This window comes from Chiloscyllium punctatum, chromosome 10 (genome assembly GCF_047496795.1).
Source record: "Chiloscyllium punctatum isolate Juve2018m chromosome 10, sChiPun1.3, whole genome shotgun sequence".
Lineage (NCBI taxonomy): Eukaryota > Metazoa > Chordata > Chondrichthyes > Orectolobiformes > Hemiscylliidae > Chiloscyllium > Chiloscyllium punctatum.
The window spans coordinates 56688296-56709980 of record NC_092748.1 but is presented as its reverse complement, the minus strand read 5'-3'; the positions used below and the strand labels follow the sequence as shown (position 1 = coordinate 56709980).

General features: G+C 39.1%; 1 protein-coding gene across 6 annotated transcripts in view; it reads left to right on the top strand.

Moving 5' to 3' along the window:
* LOC140482180 (mitogen-activated protein kinase kinase kinase 20-like) overlaps positions 1–21685 on the top strand; it is a 140430-nt gene that overhangs the window by 111064 nt on the left and 7681 nt on the right. For all 6 annotated transcript variants that reach the window (XM_072579203.1, XM_072579208.1, XM_072579207.1 and 3 more), the window contains exons 17-18: positions 12406–12522; positions 17008–17082. In XM_072579203.1, the coding sequence (XP_072435304.1) occupies positions 12406–12522; positions 17008–17082 (192 nt within the window). The remainder of the gene's footprint in view (positions 1–12405; positions 12523–17007; positions 17083–21685) is intronic.

Below are 21685 nucleotides of genomic sequence, written 5' to 3'. Positions count from 1 at the left end.
AAGAACAAAGAACAATGCAGCACAGGAACATGCCTTTTGGCTCTCCAAGCCTGCATCACTGCATTTTGCTCTCCCACACTAAAACTGTTTTCACATACAGGATCAGTATTCCTCTATTCCCCTCCTATTCATGTATTCGTCCAGCTTCTTGAATGCTGCCATTGTACCTGCTCCCACTATCTCCTCTGGCAATGCATTCTAGCCACTCACCACCCTTTGTGTGAAAAGCTTGCCTTGCACATCTCTTTTAAACTTCCCCCCTCACACCTTGAACCCACACACACACACACAAAAGATTGACTTTTCCCTTGGAAAAACCCTCAAACTTTCAACCCTCTCCATACCATTCACAATCTTATAAACTTCTATTAGGTTGCCCCTCAACCTCCTGCATTCCAGTGAAAATAAACCCAGTCTATCCAACCTTTCTTCATAGCTAAAATCCCCCATAGCAGGCAATATCCTGGTAAACCGTTTCTGTACCCTCTCCCAAAGCATCCATCAGAACTGTTTGCAATATTCCAAGTGTGGCTTAACTAAAGTTCTATAAATCGGCATCATAACTTGTCTATCCTTATACTCAATGCCCCTTCCAATGCGGGCAAGCATGTCATAAGCCTTTTTTACTAACTTATCTACCTTTGCTGCCACCTTCTGTGATCTGGGGATCTGCACACCTAGATCCCTCTGCATATCATACTTGAAGGGTTCTGCCATTCACTGTATAATTTCCACCTGTACTTGACCTTCCAAAATGCATCACCTCACACTTGTCCAGATTGAACTCCATCTGCCATTGTTCCAAATTCACTTCATTAACTAGGTAACACATCCCAATGATGCCCATCTCATCCAGTGCTAGTCAGATGCTCTTCACCGTAGGCGTAAGTATTTGCCACTGTTGGGACATTGCAAGATTATTGGCCATGATGCCATCTTTAAAAGGTCATTTTGCATCCAGTCAAGTGATAGCAACCCAGAGATGCCCTCCCCATTTTGTGAAATTTGGCATGGCAGATAAAAGGAATTTGATGTGCCACTTTGCAATGGGGTGCTAGACGTACTTGTGGACGGGGTAGTGCAGAAGAAGACCATCTCAGGACTGGCAGAGGAGACCATGATGCCAGACCTTAACTTAGTATGGGTTTACAATCTGCTTCAGTGTGTTCATAACCATCTGGAGGAATGCTGCGGGAATGTCAATGAGCTCCACACCACTGTGTAAGTGCCACTGTCTTATCTCAGCCACCTCACACTCACTGTATCACTGTCACTGCACCCACCTCCGATAAAGGCTCATTTTCTCGCACTCTTGCTGGTGCATGCAACATCTTTCCTCACTTACTCTCAGCCATCTAACCCCATCCCAGACAACTAACCTTTCATGACCTCTGTGCCTCCAACTCAGTCACTTGGGACACCACCTTGCCACTATTTGCACAAGTACCAACAGTTTTCATCTTACTCAATCCCTTGCTTTGCCTCATTGAGGAGAGGATCCTTATCATGACCAGCCTGAGTGGCTGACTGACTGTTTCCATACCCCTGGACTGATACTAGACAAAGCTCTTGAATGACTGTACCAGGACATCCTAACTGACAGTAATCCCCCGGACTTGATTGAGGGCTACTCCCCTTTGACACTGAGACATGACTATTTGGTTGAAGCAGTGTGTTTGCTGTGTAGGCTGCTGATGCATGCTCTAGGTATGACATTGAGTTAGGACAGTGTGTAACATCAAACTGTCTGTCCCTTTGCTGACATCCATGCCAATCTGCCTGGCATTTTGTCTGCACTGAACATCAAGGCAAGTGAGAAGTACTGTGGGCCTTTAAACTTTTGTGTGGTGGGTGGGGGAGGTGTGCAAAGGGCAAAACATCAATGGAAGGCAGGATCCTGTGAGTATCTAGGTAGGTGCAAAGTGAGTGGGTGTTAAAGGAACAAGCAAGCAATCCTAAGAAGCTCACCGTAAACTAGGTGCTTGTCCCTGTATAGGCAAAAGTGAGGACTGTAGATGCTGGAGATCAGAGTCAAGATTAGATTGGTGCTGGAAAAGCACAGCAGGTCAGGCAGTATCCGAGGAGCAGGAAAATCGACGTTTCAGGCCAGAGCGTTTCACAATTCCTGATGAAGGGCTCCTGCCCGAAACGCGATTTTCCTGTTCCTCAGATGCTGCATGACCTGCTGTCTTGTCCCTACATGCAAACTGTCCTTGCAGCAGCATTACAGTGGAACTAAGTTAAAGCTAAGTTAAATTGCTTTTGCATTAAAGTGCAAAAGCACATCTGAAGTAGATTGGAAATGGGCCCTGATGATACAGTGAGCATGTAAGGTGCACGCATCTGCTGCCCTGGGGTGTGCCCTGAGATGTTGGTGCCTGTGTCCAAGATGAAAGTTTGGAGAAGCAAGTGGCAAGCTGAGGTCAACAAGTACCCACTCAGACTTTAATTTGGGAATTCTCAGCATTTAGTTTCTTTCCAGAGGGTGAGAGAATAGGAACCTGCATATCAAAGAGGTGACAGAAGGTGGCAGTAAGGATGATGAAGCACATTAATCCCTGTTAATAGGTCTCACACTGCTCACTAGCAAGTATTTCATTTTGACATCCTGGACTTGGTTAAAAAAAGCAACATTTTAGTCTCAGTATTGTAAATGGCTTCACTCGACAGCTCTTCTAAGTTTATCCAATTTCTTGCAAAAGCTCTCATCACTTGGGTTTGGGAGTATTGCACCCAACCTGTCAGAATGTGTTTAAGAGAGATGCTCGTATTATCATCACTGTGTGTGACCTGAAGGTATAAAGGTTTCCATCTTACGTTGTATCACTTGAAGTAATACATGCTACTTGAAGCATTCTGCTCTCCATAACCTCATAGCTTAAACCTACCTGAGACTTAAGCGCCTGTGAATGTAAGTATGTATAGAAAGCTTTGTTTTAACTGGCACCTTATTAACAGGAGCTCTTGATAAACCTGCAAAAGTTAAACATTTCAAATACTATGATCTACATCGATATTTTGATTTGATTTATTATTGTCACATGTATGTAGGTACAGTGAAAAATGTAGTTGTGCATGCAATGCAGGTAGATCATCCCTTACAAAGATCAGCAGGTGATAGAACAGAGTGAGGAATACAAAGTTACATCTGTAAAGAAGGTGCACAAAAAGCAAAATCAACATTATCTATGTACTTATGTTGTAAATTATACTTGTACGTAATATGGTGCCATATATAGCACCATTGAAAAGTTTTCACTGTAGTCCTATACTTCTGTTCTTGAGGAGAAGTGACAATAAAATTTATATCTGAATACACTATAACAGTGATGTGTACACCTCCCTGAATTAACCTTATATGGTTTTACATTGATTTTAGGAGGTGCATTGATGTTTTTACAGAGATTATTTCAGGAATGTCGATATCTTGAAGCTTTGCATGGTCAAAGTTTACTATGGTTGTGTGTACCCATTGATTATCTGGAATCCTGGCCCCATTGGTGCCAGTTAATAAAAGGGTTGGTGTACACAATAGCTAGTTGTAATAAACGACTGTTGGTTTCCTGAATACCTCCCTCATGCAATAATAAGGTGTATGGGATACTTGCGATTATTAGCTGAGGCAGAGAGTTGAAGAGCAGGGAGGTTATGCTGGAACTGTATCAAATGTTTTAAGATTAGATTACTTACAGTGTGGAAACAGGCCCTTCGGCCCAACCAGTCCACACCGATGCGCAACCCACCCATACCCCTACATTTACTCCTTCACCTAACTCTACGGGCAATTTAGCATGGCCAATTCACCTGGCCTGCGGGAGGAAACCAGAGCACTCGGAGGAAACCCACGCAGACACGGGGAGAATGTGCAAACTCCACACAGTCAGTCACCTGAGGCGTGAATTGAACCCGGGTCTCTGGCGCTGTGAGGCAGCAGTGCTAACAACTGTGCCACCTTGCTGCCCTGATGTTGGTTAGGCCACAGCTAGAATATTGTTTTAAATTCTAGAATCCACATTATAGGAGGGATGTGATTAAAGTAAAGCGGGGAAAAAAGAAGATTTACCAGGATGTTACCTGGCCTGGAGAGTTTTAGTAATGAGCAGAGATTGGATAAACTTGGGTTGTTTTTTTTGGAGCAGAGAAGACTGAGGAGGGACCTGATGGAGATGCATAAAATTATAAGGGCATAGATAAGGTAGATGGGGAAATAAGTTTTCCCCTTTGTGGAAGGATCAATTACCAGGGGCATAGATTTAAAGAGGTTTAGAGGGGATGTAAAAACATTTTTCATCTAGACATGGCAATCTGGAACTCACTGACTGTGAGGGTGTTAGAGGCAGAAACTGACATAACATTTAAGAAGCATTTAGCTGTACACCTGCGATGCCAAGGCATACAAGGCTATGGGACAAATGCTGAAAAATGGGTTTGGAATAGTTAGGTGGTTATTTTTTGACTAGCAGAGACTCAATGGGCCAAAAGGCCTTCTTTTCTGTGCTGTATTCCTCTATGACTGTATGACCTTGACATCCACATCCAGTTTCTTAATTTACAAAGGATATTATAGGTGTTGCCACATCAGGTAAAATACCCTGCTAGAGGCAAATCATGAATCTAATAGCAACCTGGTTACAAATAGAAATCATAGTTTAGGCATTAAAGACAGGTATTCAGACCTTTAAAAGATGCAATGAAGTGAGCAATTTGGGCTCAAGAATCGGAGGTGTAATTTCAAAACATATGGACGATATCAAATTGGGTGGTGTTAATGCAGAAGTGTGCAACAAAATATAGAAAGATGTTAATAAGCTTGGAGGCAGAAATATAATTGGCAAATGAAAAACAGTATAAGTGGAAGGTAGTATGTTTTAGTAAGACAAATGCAGAGGTCACATATTCATTTTAACATGACTGTATAAATAGGGAAAGAAAACAGGGTACAGATGCACAATTCACTAATTCACTGCAGTGGTGCAGATTAGTTAGATTATAAAAGAAGCAAAGGATCAGGGTTCATTTCCAACAGTGTAAAGGTATAACTTCTAGGAAGTTTGATTAAATTTGAATTTAACTTTGGTTAACCCAGACGTGGAGTATTGCAAACACTACTTACCTCGACTTTATAGAAGGAATATAGAAACATTGGAGATGATGTAAAAACGTTACTAGGATGATTCTAGGACTGAGAGGAAGTAGACTAATCTGTTGTTGCTGAGTAACTGGGCATTTAAGTCTTTATGGCTAGAAAAGAGAGGTTAAGGGGGTAAGCTGGTAAAGATCTTAAAGATCATGAGGACGATTCATAGAGTGGATGCAGAGAAAATATTTTTGCTTTCGGTAATATCTAAATTAGGGATCATAAATGTAAGTGAATCACAAAAAATTTAGGAAAAGGCACTTTACTTAGAGAAATGTTAGAATGTGGAACTCTACCACAAGATGTGGTTGGGTTGAGGCTAAAGGGAGGAATGATTTTAAAAATTTATACCAATTGGCTTAAATTAAGATGAGTGAGACAAGGCTCAGATGAAGAGTAGACAACAGAATAAACCAATCGGATTATGTAGCACATTTTTAATTATTTAAATTCTAATCAAATAATTGTACCCAATGAAAACCAAGAAGATCAGAAACACAAGTTATCAATCAAATACAAAATTAATTAGCAACTTGTCAACAATGCAACCTTCCTGCTTCCCCATCACTATCAAAAGCCAAGCAGTGCATCATTGATGTATTCCCAGCATTCTGAATCAGCACTTGCCCCTTCCCAAATTCCCACTTCCAAGCAGAAAATTTGACATCATATTTAAAAGTCAGGATAAGGAGCAGTCTCAATAATGTTACAGTTGGTATTTGAAGTTGTTGGTCTACAGTGTGATGAAGCATGCTCTGTGTTCAGTATGGTAGAAGTTCTAAATTCTATAGTTGTGTGGTATTGATAACTTGTACAGTTTTTTTTAGGATAATTTATGATCTTTATTTCAGTAAACATGGTTGGTGAAGTATGCTGTTATTTCCGTGGTTTGGTGGAGGTTGTTAATTCTATTGTTCAACAGTAATTGTTAATTCTGTGGTTTGGAGGAAATTGTTTGTGTTTTGGAAAAGGCTATCATGCGCTTTGTGGTCTGGTGAAGGGTTTATGGTCTGTGGTTTGGTAGAGGTGTGGTGGATGTTTCACATATGGTGTAGGATGTGTTTCATGTTTCACAAAGATAAAATGCAGGAGATTTGTTGCCTTGTGCTTTAGGTCCCTTTTATTCTACTTAATAGGATTCAAAGAAGCTGTGGTTGCAATATATAACTCAAACTTTAAAATATATCCTCAATTTTATAAATAATGATTTATAAATATTCTTTTACTGGTATTGTATGCATTATGCATATTCAAATGAAGCTAGTTACCACTGGGCAATTAAACATTTTTTGCACATTATTGTACTCAATAATTGAAATCTATTATAAGTCTAACACAGTGTACAGCTATCTCTACACTTTACAAAAGTATTCCAAACCCATCTGCAAAACATATCATTCATCAAGAATGTGTTTAGTTTTTTTTCAGACCTTCAGTTCTTGTGGCTTATTTGAGTGATATTGTTTAATTTGTGAATGTTTTGAGATATATCTTGTTTCGTCAACTTGAAATCCTCATTCATTGTCAAAGAAAACGTATCACAGATTTTAAGACAGTTAGTTATTGTGAAGATTGTTGACTTGCTTAACAGCTGATCTTTCATAACTTTTTAAGGTCAATACTTTATATTCTACAGAGTTGATTATTCATGTTTGATTTTCTGACATAATAAGCACTGTTTGATTCTAAAACTGAGGTGTGTTTTCAATAAATAATCCTATTTTCTGCCTCCTTCTGTTAAACTCACATTGTTGTTTCTAATACAGCAGAAAGCAGCATTAAAAGTTAATGGTGGTATGCTGTCCTTGTTGCTATGCTTGTGAGGAATCTTGACTTTAGATTTGAAATCCTAGCAGTTACAATATTTTTTCAATAGCTTTGTAAATGCTAGTTTAAATTTTAAAAACACAATTTTCTGTGTATTTGTATACTCCAGTATATAGTGAAACACCAAATTGCTTCCTTAAGTTGCATTTTATTTTCATGCTTTTAGCTGTAAATGACTCATTTTGTGTCCTTTAAGGATCCTATATCACATAGGCAGGCCCCATTTAAAACTGCTGCGCTGAGGCTGGTTGAATATAATCAAAAATGCCCCATTTAGTCAGAAGTCATTTTCTTTTCAAAAGGCAAATGTTATTTAATCTTTCAGCTGTTCATTGTGCCATCATAAATACTTTCTTTTTGCTGCAGTTGTGGGGCTGAAATGAGCCCACTAATTGCCTCCTATTTCCAATGACATGTGGTGGTTTAGTGGGAAGAGAACGCAGCAGGGAGGAGGAAATAGGAGGCTGAGAAAATGAGAGCTAATTATTTTCACTTGCTCATGTCAGGTTGGTGTCAGGCTTGTTTTTACAAACTAGAAGGTTTAGCACTAAATAAAACAAACTGGCGTCATGTTTTTATATACTGGCAATGTCATGAAAGCAGCTGCACGGCAAATAATGCCTGCAATTGCATGGACACCATCTGACTTCCACTGTGTGTCTGTGCTAATGAGTATATCACAGTGGTGCCAAGTGAAAGGTGCTGAATTATGTATGATTCTTCATTAGTGCAGTAATAGTTCTGTACATCATTATGGGACATTGTTTCTCCTGAGGCGATTAAAAAAAATCCTCTGTTCAAGACCTAGTAGTAACCCCGACATGCTAGTGAGGTCCACTTGTGTAGTTCTATGTGAGCAGCTTCCTGTAGATTCTTTTTATATATTTACAATTGTCCCAAGGGATGTTGGAACAGTAGGCAATGACATTGTAAACAGAATGGAGTAACACAGATTAACAGATACTTATCTGATCTCAGGCCTCATTTCCACTTAAAACCAAGCACAATGACATTTGCTGATCTGTAGACCAAGATAATGATGCAAAGTAAAAATGTTGGTAGGCTTAGATGTTTGTCAGATACTGTCAGTTAATATTAGCAGTTTATAAAGTTTTATTTCAGAACTTATAGAAATCCTTTAGGATTCTAAATGAAAATCTTTAATAATAAAGCTTAATTATTAATTTAAAAATCACACAACACCAGGTTATAGTCCAACAGGTTTAACTGGAAGCACTCTGGCTTCCAGTTCGGTCCTTCACCAGTCCAACACCGGCATCTCCAAATCATGGTTATTAATTGTGATCCATTTCAAGTATGCCTCGATTTAGATGGATGCTCAAATATTTGCTACCTTATGATGTGTTTCTAAGACATAATGTTTTATTGCATATTAACCTTTGGACGTAGAAAGTGATATGAGTTTGTTGATATCTTGCAGATCATTTAGAGAGAGCTAAATCCTTTTGATTAGCTTATGCATCTTTCCCTTACTTACCTCATGAATTGTTCCCTAATTAAGATGTGAGAAATAGATATCTGTTCCAAGGTTTCTGACTTATGGTCAATTGCCATGAAGCAAATGCAAGTGGCTATGGATCATCTCAAGAAAAAGACTGTGGCTTTAGAAGGGCTACAGCACAGAGTCACAAGAATGGAGCTAGGTTCTAATTCTTTATATTCCATGTTTGGATAAACTTGAGTTGTATTATACTGAGCTTAGGAAGTTAAAGAGTGCTTTAATCAAGGTATTTAAAGTGATATGGCTATTAGATGAAATGGCTTGAAAGAAACTTGATTCCTGAGACAATGTCCAGAGCAAAAGGGATGTTCTTAAGCTACAGAGCAACGCCATTAAGAAGGAGGAGTTTTGGAAAACTGAAACTCTTCACAAAAGGCAGTGTATGCTGGGTGAATTAAAGTTTTCTAGACTGAGGTTATTAAAGGGGATGAAAGATGAGGGATAAATGGGACTGAGGTATAGATCAACCATAACCTAATTTAATGATGGGAAAACTCCACGGGTTGAATGGCCTGCTGCTATTCTTATACTTGCATGTTTTTACAGAAGAATTTGATTGTGACGAAAGAAGCCATTGCTGGCTGAAACATTCTTTCTGAGGTGAGAGCAGAATTTAATTGCATATAGTGGATTTTGAACAGTAATGGGAATGCATCATATCCTGAACGGTCCCTATTTTTATGTTTTTCCATAAGGGGAGGCAGTGATTCACATCAGTTCTGGCTCAGTTGGTAGCACCTTTGTCTCAGAGTCACAAGGTTCTGTGTCCAAGTTCCTCCCTTGAGTGTAGTACTGAGGGAATGCTGACTATCAAAGGTGCCATTTTTCAGATGAGGCTTTAAATCCAAGCCCGTCTACTTACTCAGGTGGGTGCAAAAGATTCTATTATTTCACAGAAAAAAAGTGGAATTATACCTGGTGTCCTCACCAACATTTGTCTTTCAATTATTATTTAAAAAAACAACATATTTTCTGTTTATTATCCTATTACTGTTGTGGGAGTTGTGGACAAATTTTCTGTTGCATTTCCTTCGTTAAAACAATAACCACATTTGAAAAGTACATTGTTAGTTGTAAACTGTTTTGAGATGTCTGGTCAGAGAAAAAAATCTCTGTAAATACATGACTTTTATTTGGTTGGCACTAGAAATTCACTGTGTGATGCAATACAGCATATGCACATAAGGCAGACCCTCCTTCACTGTGCCCTGCCACCCTGGTGACATTTCATTGTCAACAAAGTGATGATTTCACAAAACCTCTACAAGATGCCATATCTTATTGCTGCAGACATCTAGCAAATCTTGAAGTAAATCTTTAACATGTAGGACTGATTGAAATTAATGCAGAAAATCATATCATGCCCTGGGAAGTGAAAAAAAGTTGCAAAGCAGGATTCCTATAAGTCATTGCTTCCATGGCATAAAATCCAGCAAATTGATGGAGGTTTGGAGAGTGGTTAGCCAGGAATCATTGTTTTGCACTATTAAGTTGCATGCATGGATTATATATTACAAAACACCTCACATAGTTATGTGATTTATATATCAGATTTTACAGATTAGTGAAGTGTGCACATTTTGGTGTAATGATCTTTTGGCAGTTGACTGAGAAAAATGATACACAAAAGTATTCTCTTGTGAGTTATATAGTTTTTGTGTTTTTTTCAATGTATCCCATGTAATTTGTACTCCAGCCTGCTCCTGTATATTTCTTCTCACTAAGGATGAAAGTGATCAGACAGATTTGCACAACTTTTCTGGAAAGGAGGGGGAAGGGAATCAAGAGGTCCACTTACACAATCCGCACAGTGCTGCCAACAGCGAACAAGCAGAAATCATCTGGTGCTAACAAAGGACATGTCACCTTGTCATGCCTCTCTTACAGAGAATGCAATTCCTATGTACATCATGAATAAGTATTGAAAGGGAAAGATTTGTGCCCTTTTGTCCACAAATGCATTTGTAACTCCATTTCTAACTTAAGCATGCAAGCACAGGGAAAATATCTCAATGTGGGCTCAAGTTGCAAATATATCAAATCACAGATAAAAATCAATTCTGTTTCTAACAGTCATTTTAGTTTTGTGGAAGGAGAAACATTCTTGATTTTGCATTAAAAATGAGAAATGTTTGATGTGCAAGAAAATAGAAAAGAATTTACTTATTTTTTAAGCTAATATTATGGGAATAAAGAAGGATTTCTCAGATGCAAGTCCGTTGCACCTATTAAGTCTCTGTAATGTTTTATGCCAGTCATAGAAATGATCATGAAAAATGCAAATCACACAGTCTTAACAGTACAAAATGAAACACCATGGCCAGTGATGCTATGTCAGCTGTTTGTAAAAACAGATGTTACTGGCTAGTTACATAACTATTTGTAAGGAAAATAAAGTGTGCATCAAAAAAGTGTTACCTCCTCTTTGTGAGTAACTGAATTACTTAATATGGTACTCGATCTCAGAAATCAGAGAGAATCCAAGTTTGGTTTCTTGGTCTGTGTGGATTGCTGATCACAGAGTGATGTCAGGGTCTCACAAATGACCTTAGTATGCCCTGATGTCTGAAGGTAAGAAAATTAACCAGGCTTTCCACTCCTGATCATTTCTATCGTCTATATCTGTTGGCAACAGGATTAAACCAGGTTGCAACACTCACTGCCAAATAACCCAGCAAGACCCAATATCTGGGTTTGTATGTGAAAAGAGGTAATTTGATGAGATTGTAGGAAATTAATAGCATCAGTGGAGCTAAACCTGAGCACTGGACACCACAACCTGCAAAGGAAAGAAACATTTTGTGTAAACAGATGAGCTACTTTAATCAAAGCCACATATTGATATATGTTTTCTGAATTACTCTGAAATCTCATTTATTTCTGTTTTGTAACGTCTAGAAAAAGATCAATTTCTACAGTAGGTTTTACTTATGTTTCTGAATAACTGTTTCCTTTTGCTGCTTTTGAGGGAAAAGATTCAGTCTAGTAGGAAATACAAGATTGACTATGGTATTGCTGTACTGGTCAGTTAGTATTTATAAATATGTTGTTAATATTGTTGGATTTAAGTACCTTCAATCAGTTTCACAACAGATTGAAAGAAATTGTAGTGCAAGTTTGACAATTTAATACATGAAGAATGTTTTCACAATTTGGGGAATGTTTATTAATGGTAAATGTTTTTGTTTTGATTATATAATCAATTTCTACATCTCTCTGCAAAGAACTAATCCCTGGTGTATGTATTTTTAACATAACACTATTGTATGTCTATATCAGCCTCTAGGTTGTGCTGTTGAATCACCTTTCACATGGTGAATAATGTTTTGTAGATTTTCACTCGTACAAAATTAATTAAAATAAATAAAATAATTTCAAGTATTATTCCTTATATATTCCTAACCATATTAGAAAAATAAAGTATTGTGAAATTATATTTGTAATCCAATGTGCCCCTGAATAAGAGATTCGTAACAATTAAGGCACACTCTTCTGTATAACCATTATTTCTCATGTTTATAAACTAGAAAACATGAACAATATATTTCTTCAATAAAATAAATCCCTGTTTGTAAAATAAAACAATATAAATTTGGTTAAATCAAAAAGAACTTTGAAATATAGAAATATTCAAAAGGTTAGTCTAATAGTAAATAAAAATAATTGTTTCAGTTTTGAAGTGTTTGAGCATTCAAGTATGACAAGAAATGTTTTTGAGTTTAATGCCAGGCCAACCCCATCTGACCAAGATCTGTTACCTGGTTTCACTTCTAATGTTGCTTGTCATCATGCTTTTGAAAGAAGATACAGTTGGCATTTATATATGTCAAAATCTGACAGTAAAATAGATGTAAAGCTTCTCTTTGATGGGATGACATACTCATGTAAACCTGTTACAACTTGTTTTTGTTCTTGTCAGGATTCTAAATGGAAAATGTATGTGGAAGTGGATGGTGACAGTGTTGCGTTGACCTACATCAAAGATGTAACTTTCAATGCTAATCGGCAAGACACAGATATAATTAAAATAACCAAGGTACAGATGTTTGTGCAGACCTTTTTGTAAATGTATTTCATATTGAGCATTTGAGTAAATGTATTTAAGCATTTTTCTGAATTAAGATGGGTATTATGATATCAGCACAGTGGAGTCTAATTTACAAGAATTAGAATTTCCTGCAATGTTTTTGGTTATACATTCTCCATGTTGCTACATTTATAGCTTTATGGTTTAAATATAAATTATTTTTGGAGATAAAAATGAAGGAATAAATGGTTTGTATTTATCCCTTTTTGATATTTCAGATCTCAACTATTAGTATTTCAGAACAATGATTGCTCTATTGAATTGTGCTACACAGTTATAAAGATGTAATTTTTTATTTTAGATTAGTGTATCTGATTATGTCAGTAGTAGCAATCTAGTCTCTGAATCTGAAGACTGAGAGTGCAAGCCCCATGCCAACAGATATTATTGAGACCCTCTCTGTCCATCTGAAAAAATTCCTTTAGATAACCCGAATGGCAAGAAAGTTCCTCTGATGGCCTAATCGATGTGTATTTCTCAAAAGGTATCACAAAGAACAGATAAAATTCATTTAATTTAATTGTCTTGTTTACCTACAAACAAAAGCAACCTGAGAATAATTCATTTACGATGAAGTAACTCAAGATGTAAATCAAGGCTTTCTTATAGTAGTAATACAGCATAATGACACTTGTGTATCATAGTGGAAATTTTATAGAATTACAACATTGACCCAACCTATTTATGTCAATGACTATCTTCATGACAGCAGCAGTCCTGATTTCATGTGGCTCCTTTGTTTCCCAATCCCCTCATCACTTTTCTTCAATTCCCTAATCCTTCTTTAACACACCGCATGGGACTGACTTTTATGGGATATCACTGAGCCTAGCCTCCATCCATCATCATATCTAGCTAAAAGATATTGGGGGAGGGTCTCACCCATGATTCCTACATCTGCCATTCAGCAATTTAACATTGGGAACAGTGTTAATTGTTTTAAGGCATTACCTCTACTCCAATCTTGTGAGGAAGACTAGTGTTTCTGAGCTGCCTGCCAATCCAATTGGTCACCAATTCTATAGTACCACCAGCATCAGCAAAAGTTGTAGGAAGTTCCACCACGCTGAGGAGCACAGGTAAATCCAGGGCTAGGTGCCTCAGCAGCAGTCAGAGGTGTGGGGGAAATTTCATAGAATTACAACATTGACCCAGCCAACTGAGCTAACTGTTCTTTGTATGTATACCTTTGCTGAAAGTAAGGAAGCAGCTCCATATCTTCAAACACACTTTATGAATGAACATCTCCATGAACTTATCTGTTAGAAATCTGTGGGTAACTATAAATGAGGTGACTGACAAAAACTGTTACATAACTCCTCAGTGCAAAATCCAGACCTATGCTATAGATGGAAAAATTTGATTCTTTCAAGACCTCCCAAGGCTCCAGCTTCACGTACACCACCATAGTTTTAATCCCACTTTCCGATTTGACTCCATGTTCTTATACTTGTGTTTGTGTTTGAAAGGACTTCGATTCAACTACTCCTGGTGGTAGAGAATTTCCATGTCCGAATCCCCTTTGTTTGAAAAAGTCTTCTCAAAACTTCCCTCTAACTCTTTAATGCACAATTTAAGCTCAAACATGATGCTAGCGATTCACTGTTTTTAAAAAATTGCTAATTAGGCTAGCATTTATTGCCCACTCCTACCTACTCTTGAGAAGGTGTTGGTGAGTGGCCTTCTTTAACGCATCATAGTTTCTATCATGATGTCTGTCATATGAATGCAACCTATAACTAGTTGCTGACATTGCAATGGACTACTTCTTGTTCAATACAGTCCTTTCTGCAATACTCCTCTATATAAAAAAAACCCTCATTACATTCCAGCTGCCAATTTTTTCCCAACTCATTTAATCTGTCTACATCCCTTCACAACTCAGTCTTTGAGTCATCTTCACCACATATGCCTTCCCACCTATTTTTGTGTCATCTGACAACTTGACATTCACTTTACTCGCTGTAAATAATTGTGCCCCAGCACTAATCCCTCTGGAAATTCATTAATTACAGGTTGCCATCCTGAAAATACCCTATTTATCCCAACCCTCTGTTTTCTATCAGTTAGGGACAAGGTAAGAAAGGAAAATAGTAATATGGGAAATGAGGATCAGAAAAAGGCAGGAAAGGGCAACGAGAAGAAAAAAATCTAAGAAAACAACACATTTAGTTAACCAAACCTATATCCATACCAATTCAAAAATACAAGACCATGTGTTATATCATTAAGTAGCGTGTGGTACCTTTAAACACCTTTTGAGGCAGACAACTCTCTAACAGCTGGGAGCAACACCAAATTAGGGACATTCCATGAGCTGACAATATGGAAAAGATTACAGAGCCTAGTTGGCTACATTGATCACTGTTAGATAGGTTGAAGAGAACAATGAATAATAATGCATTGCACGCATCAGTCATTGGGGATATCAATTATGACTAACCAGGATAGTTTCACTCCTGTGAAAACTGAAATTTCATAAATTTCAGCAAGGAAGTTTGGGAAGCTGCAATGATGATGAACTTAGAAAGGAAAATGAGGACCTAGCTGGTATGACAGTTGCAGTTTATAGGCAGAACAAGGGTAGAAAACAGAATGGAAATGATGACTATCAAGCAAATACAATCATCAGCTATCCACTTTCCAAAGGAAGCTTGCAATAACACTGGAGAATCTCTCTTTTAGCTTGAAGATAGAAAATCACACATGATTACTTCAGGCCATGTAGATAACTGTTCACATTAAACCCATGGGAGTGTTAACTCAACCCTCTTTGCTAGATGTAACTGTCATAAAATTTACCAAGATTTTCATGCATATTCTGATCCACATAAGACCAGAGGAATGATTGTGTTCTAGATCATTCTCAGTCAAAAAGTGTGGTGCTGGAAAAGCACAGCCAGTCAGGCAGCATCCGAGGAGCAGGAGAGGCGACATTTTGAGCATAAGCTGTTAATCAGCTCTTCCTAATAAAGAACTTATGCTCAAAACGTTGACTCTCCTGCTGTTCGGATGCTGGCCAACTGGCTGTGCTTTTTCAGCACCACACGTTTTGATTCTGATCTCCAGAATCTGCAGACCTCACTTCCTTCTCGATCATTCTATCCAGTCTAGAAATGAAGAAACACAAGATAAAGTTCTTTTTAAATTAATTTTAAATATAAGGTCAAGATGTAAAGTTTTTTTTTAAGAACAGTTCTAATCAGTTTTTGATCACTTTTGTGCTGAATGAGTTAATTCTTTGTATATTTAATTTTGCTGAAAGTTAGGTAACAGGCTCCATAATGTTCAAGCACATGCTATATGAATGGACATCTCCACTAGCAGCCGATCACTACCCACTTATTAAAGTGGCCATTGTCCATTGGGGGTAGAGATGTCACAGTCAACAGTATGTTGTTCTCAGTCAATACATATAAACATTTACTTAACAATGCTTGTTTCAAATATTAAAGATAAACTCCCATAGGACCATAGGGCAGCTGTCTTATTAGAGAGAGAGAGAGAGAGACAGCTGCTGGTACTTTAAGCTGAAAGTCACCGCGCCTCAGGCAAGGGGAGATGTGGAGAAGTTGTAACCTTCATAGTAACTTCAGCCAGTATGGGAATGAAACCCACACTGTTGGCATCCTTCTGCATCGCAAACCAGCTGTCCAGCCAACTGAGCTAACCGACATTTAGATAGTAAACTCTAAATGGTAGTCAGAACTGGAAATCCTGGGCTGGATTATATGGAGTGTCATTCTGTAATGATTATAATGAGGTCACATAGGTGGGCCTCATAGAATATGAGTTCCCTGACTGGGGCTGTTAATCTGGATATGACAGATATAAACAGGAGTGTCAAAGGTTCTGTTCAGTCTGAGAGATGGCTCTGAGGAAGCTGGATCAGTGTCAAGGATTCTCCGTGTGTAAATAAAGGGTGACTTTGTGATGGGATAGTGGCCTCTGTGGAGTTACTTCATGTGCAACCTGTTTCTCCTCCCTGCAAACTAAAACATCATGGAGTGGGGATGAGCAGGCAAGATTGGCTGCTCTGCAGTCACTGAACAGCAATTAATAGGGCAGAGGCAGGAGTTTCCCTCCTCAGGGAGAGAAAGAGCTGACTCAGCACTGTAGGTCAATAAAAGGCTAGCATCCCCAAAGTACTGGTAGCACCAGTGGGTGTAGTTGCCATTGCTGGTACTGCAGTCAGGTTATGAGGAGATGAGCTGTGATAGATTGGATGTGTTTTGGGATGGGCAAGATGGGGAATATCAGATGTGCCTGGCATTCAGTTCAGGAGGAACCTTCCCAGCCTGTATAATAAAACTTGTTGACTGGTCAATTAGCTACAGTCTCTCCCACCACTGATTACGTGCCAGTGGCAGCTGGATGGAACTCTTAAATGGACATTCTTAAAGTCTTGGACCTGAACATGTTCTGTTTTCACAGCCTCCCTACCTAATGGAGAAGTGGATTGTGGGAATCAGTGAGAACCAGATTGTTGAATGTATTGTTAATTATGAGGTAAGTCTTGAAATTAAGCAGTTTGTTTTCTTATAAAATGCTTATAAGATCCACATATGTTCCATGTGAAGTTTCAGATTGAGACATACTGCTTTGAGAATGGTTTGAGAATCCTGAGGAGATTAATTCTGCTGTGACTTGGGGCAGTCTTCAAAATAATTTCATTCTCCCTGCCACCATCTTTTAAAATGACTCTTAGGCTATTCCAGCCCTCCCACCAATCTTATGTTATTAGTTTTCTGCAGTCAAAGTGGCTGACAAACCAATTTCGCACAGTTACTCATGCAATTCTGAAACTAACTGCTGGGAGGGACATAGACCCGGTTCAAGTTGAGCTCTCCAATTTTCTTTCCCTCCCATAGGTAAGACCTTGTGTTCGTATTAAGTAGGTACAAAATATGAGCCACAGAGCAGGATAATGTGAGAGTAAAAGTAGTGTAACAGAACCTAAAATATACAGTTTATTTAATCGTAAAATTGAAGTTACCTCTGTCTGAACAGCATGCAATGTGCTGTTTTGTTTTATTCTGATCCCACAATAATCCTGTACAAGATCAGGTATTTGATATTTGGTGTGGTCAAATTTCAACAGTGTTTTATTCCCTTTTTCTATCTGATTCAAAAGTGATAGAATTTAAATTACTTTTCATCTTTTCTTCTTCCTCTTGCATTCTGAGCTCAAATACAGGTCTTTTGTGATTATTCACTGAACTACAGCAAAGTACCATGATTTTGTTTTGCTATGAGCAGGGTGAGGGTGCAGGCCAAGTCTATCTCAATGGAATAGTGATTGAATCCTGTTTTTCCAATCAACCTGTTCAGAGATGTTATTACACACCTCCAGACCAGATGGGACTTGCACACCTCCCAGTCCACAGGTAGGGATACTACCACAGCACCATAAAAAGGTCCCTACTGATCGAATCCTTTGCTGATGGCATTAATTTGATCCACATGATAGCCATCTAGACAACTGAGTTAACTGATCTCCACTTTTCAGCAAAAGTTGCCACACGATCTGCAGTATTGATGAAGGATTTCTGCAATGAAACGTATTCCAAACTCACATGAAAACAGAAAATACTCGGTTTTTATGCAACATCAGTTCTGAGCTTTGTACCTCCACACCAGTGCTTCCAAAACATCCTCCTCCTCTCATCTCTGGGTTCCCTGCATTATGGTAAACATCCATGATGGGGTGGCACCATGGCTCAGGGGTTAGTATTGCTGCTTCGCAGTGCCAGTGTCCCGGGTTTGATTCCACTATTGGGCGACTGCATTTGTGAAGTTTGCACATTCTCCCCCTGTCTATGTGGATTTCCTTTGGGTGCTCTGATTTCCTCCCACAGTCCAAAGCTATGCAGCTTAGGTTGATTGGCCATGATAAATTGCTCATGATGTGCAGGCTAAGTTGATTAGCTATGGGAAATGCAGGGTTACTGGGATAGGGTAGGGGGTTTGGTCTGGTTAGATGCTCTTTGGAGGATTGGTGTGGACTCAGTGGGCCAATTGGCTTGCTTCCATATTGCAGGGATTCTATGAATAACATATTTATTAGTTCCTTCCAACAGATCTGTCCTGTTTCTTGCTCTTATGTTCACATTCCTTCCCAGTTTCCCAATTATGATTGTACTCACCTTGTACCTAATCAACCTCCACATTTAATATAAGATATTCTGTAATCTGCAATATGATGTTTTCATCAAAAATATCTTGCCCAAGCTAAAATGCTCCACATTCTGGAGGACCATTCCCTTTTATGACACGGTGATTCATTGTTCCTTGACACATCCCCATGCAGGCTGCCATTCAACCCCCAAGCGATCTGATGGGAAAATGATCAATTATGACCATAAACATACAAATTGGGAGGAGAAATAGGCCATTTGGCCCTTTCCTCCTCCCCGTTATTTAATCAGAAAGTAGATGATCTGCTTGCTTTCCTATTTTCGTGGACTCATCTTCCAGTAATAACCTTTTATTCCCTTGCCTAACAAGAATCTGTCTAGCACCTCCTGAAAAATATTAATTGGTCCTGTCTCCAGCATCTCTGAAAGAGTGTTCCAAAATTCGAAAACTCTGAGAGAAAACATTTCCCCTCGTTCTGCAATCACCCATGAGGGAAAACATCCTTTTTCACATCAACCTTGTTAAGACCATTCTTCAATCAAATCACCTGTTGTCCTTCTAATCACCAGTGAAAGTAATCCCAACCTCAAAGGAACTAATTTAGTTTTTGTTAATCCTGACAACTGCTGCACTAAGAGTGAGTGCAGTCATGACTTAATATTTCTTTCTTTCTTTCAGCGTTGAAAATCCTGTGTTCTATTGAAGCCACAGGAACCAAGCTGAAGGTTCACCTCAGGCAGCAAACACCCATACACTAGCCATAATAGTCATGATTTCACCAATTGAGTTCACACTAGAGTTTGCTGACTTCCAATGCCTTCTTCTCCTCTAAGATACTAACAATAAGAAAAAGCTAGCCTAATGGTAACCATGTAGCCAATAAAGGTTGTTGGAAAACCCATTACTCTAATATTCTTAGTATCATAGAGATGTACAACATGGAAACAGACCCTTTTGTCCAATTCATCCATGTTCACCAGATAGCCTAAATTGATCTCATCCCAATAGCCAGCATTTGACCCATATCTGTCTAAACCCTTTCTCTTCATATTCGCATCCAGATGCCTTTTAAATGTTGTAATTATACCAGCATAAACAACTTCCTCTGGCAGTTCATTCCTTACGCACAACATCCTCTGCTTGAAAAGGTTGCCCCTTAAATCCCTTTTAAATCTTTCCCCTCTCACCTTAAACCTGTGCCGTCTAGCTTTGGACGCTCTCACCACAGGGAAAAGACCTTGTCTATTCACTCTATCCATGTCCCTCATGATTTTATAAATCTCCATAAGATCACCCCTCAGCCTCCGACACTCCAAGGAAAATAGCCCCAGGCTATTCAGCCTCTCCCTATAGCTCAAATCTTCCATGGCAACGTCCATGTATTTCCTTTCTGAACCCTTTCAGGTTTCACAACATCCTTCCAACAGCAAGGAGACTAGAACTACATACAGTATTCCAACAGTGGCCTAACCAATGTCCTGTAAACATGCACGATGCACCAACCCATCTGCAACATGACCTCACAACCTCTATACTCAAAATGTAGCATGTTACATTTATCTAGATTAACTCCATCTGCCACTCCTTTGCCCAATTGCCAGTCTTATCAAATACTAGATAAATGTAACATGCTACATTTTGGTAGAGCCTATCCACTTATTGGTAAGGTCCTGGGGAGTGTTGCTGTACAAAATAATCTATGGTTCATAGTTCCTTGAAAGTGGAGTCGCAGGTAGACAGAGTAGTGAAGGCAGCGTTTGGTACACTTTCCTTTATTAGTCAGTGCATTGAGTATAGAGGTTGTGAGGTCATGTTGCAGATGGGTTGGTGCATCGTGCATGTTTACAGGACATTGGTTAGGCCACTGTTGGAATACTGTATGCAGTTCTAGTCTCCTTGCTGTTGGAAGGATGTTGTGAAACCTGAAAGGGTTCAGAAAGGAAATACATGGACGTTGCCAGGGTTGGAAGATTTGAGCTATAGGGAGAGGCTGAATAGCCTGGGGCTATTTTCCCTGGAGTGTCGGAGGCTGAGGGGTGATCTTATGGAGATTTATAAAATCATGAGGGACATGGATAGGGTGAATAGACAAGGTCTTTTCCCTGTGGTGAGAGAGTCCAAAGCTAGACGGCACAGGTTTAAGGTGAGAGGGGAAAGATTTAAAAGGGATTTAAGGGGCAACCTTTTCAAGCAGAGGAAGGTGTGCGTAAGGAATGAACTGCCAGAGGAAGTTGTTTATGCTGGTATAATTACAACATTTAAAAGGCATCTGGATGCGAATATGAAGAGAAAGGGTTTAGACAGATATGGGTCAAATGCTGGCTATTGGGATGAGATCAATTTAAGCTATCTGGTGAACATGGATGAATTGGACCAAAGGGTCTGTTTCCATGATGTACATTTCAATGATACTAAGAAAATCCCTCGAACTCAGCACCGCCTTCCTAACCTGCAATCTTCTTCCTGACCTCTCCGCCCCCACCCCACTCCAGCCTATCACCCTCACCTTGACCTCCTTCCACCTATCGCATTTCCAACACCCGTCCCCCAAGTCCCTCCTCCCTACCTTTTATCTAAGCCTGCTGGACACACTTTCCTCATTCCTGAAGAAGGGCTTATGCCCGAAACGTCGATTCTCCTGTTCCTTGGATGCTGCCTGACCTTCTGCGCTTTTCCAGCAACACATTTTCAGCTCTGATCTCCTGTCCTCACTTTCTCCTCCATCTTGTCAAAGTCCCATTATACTCTGAGGTAATTTTCTTCGCTGTCCATTGCACAATTTTGGTATCATCCTATTAACCATACCTCCTATATTCACACCCAAATCATTTACATAAATGACAAAAAGTGGTGGACCAAGCGCCAATCCCTGCATTACACTGCTGGTCACAGACCTCCAGTCCAAAAAGCAACTCTCCACCAATTAGAGACGGAAATCTGCTGTCCTTACCTGATCTGACCTACATATAACTTC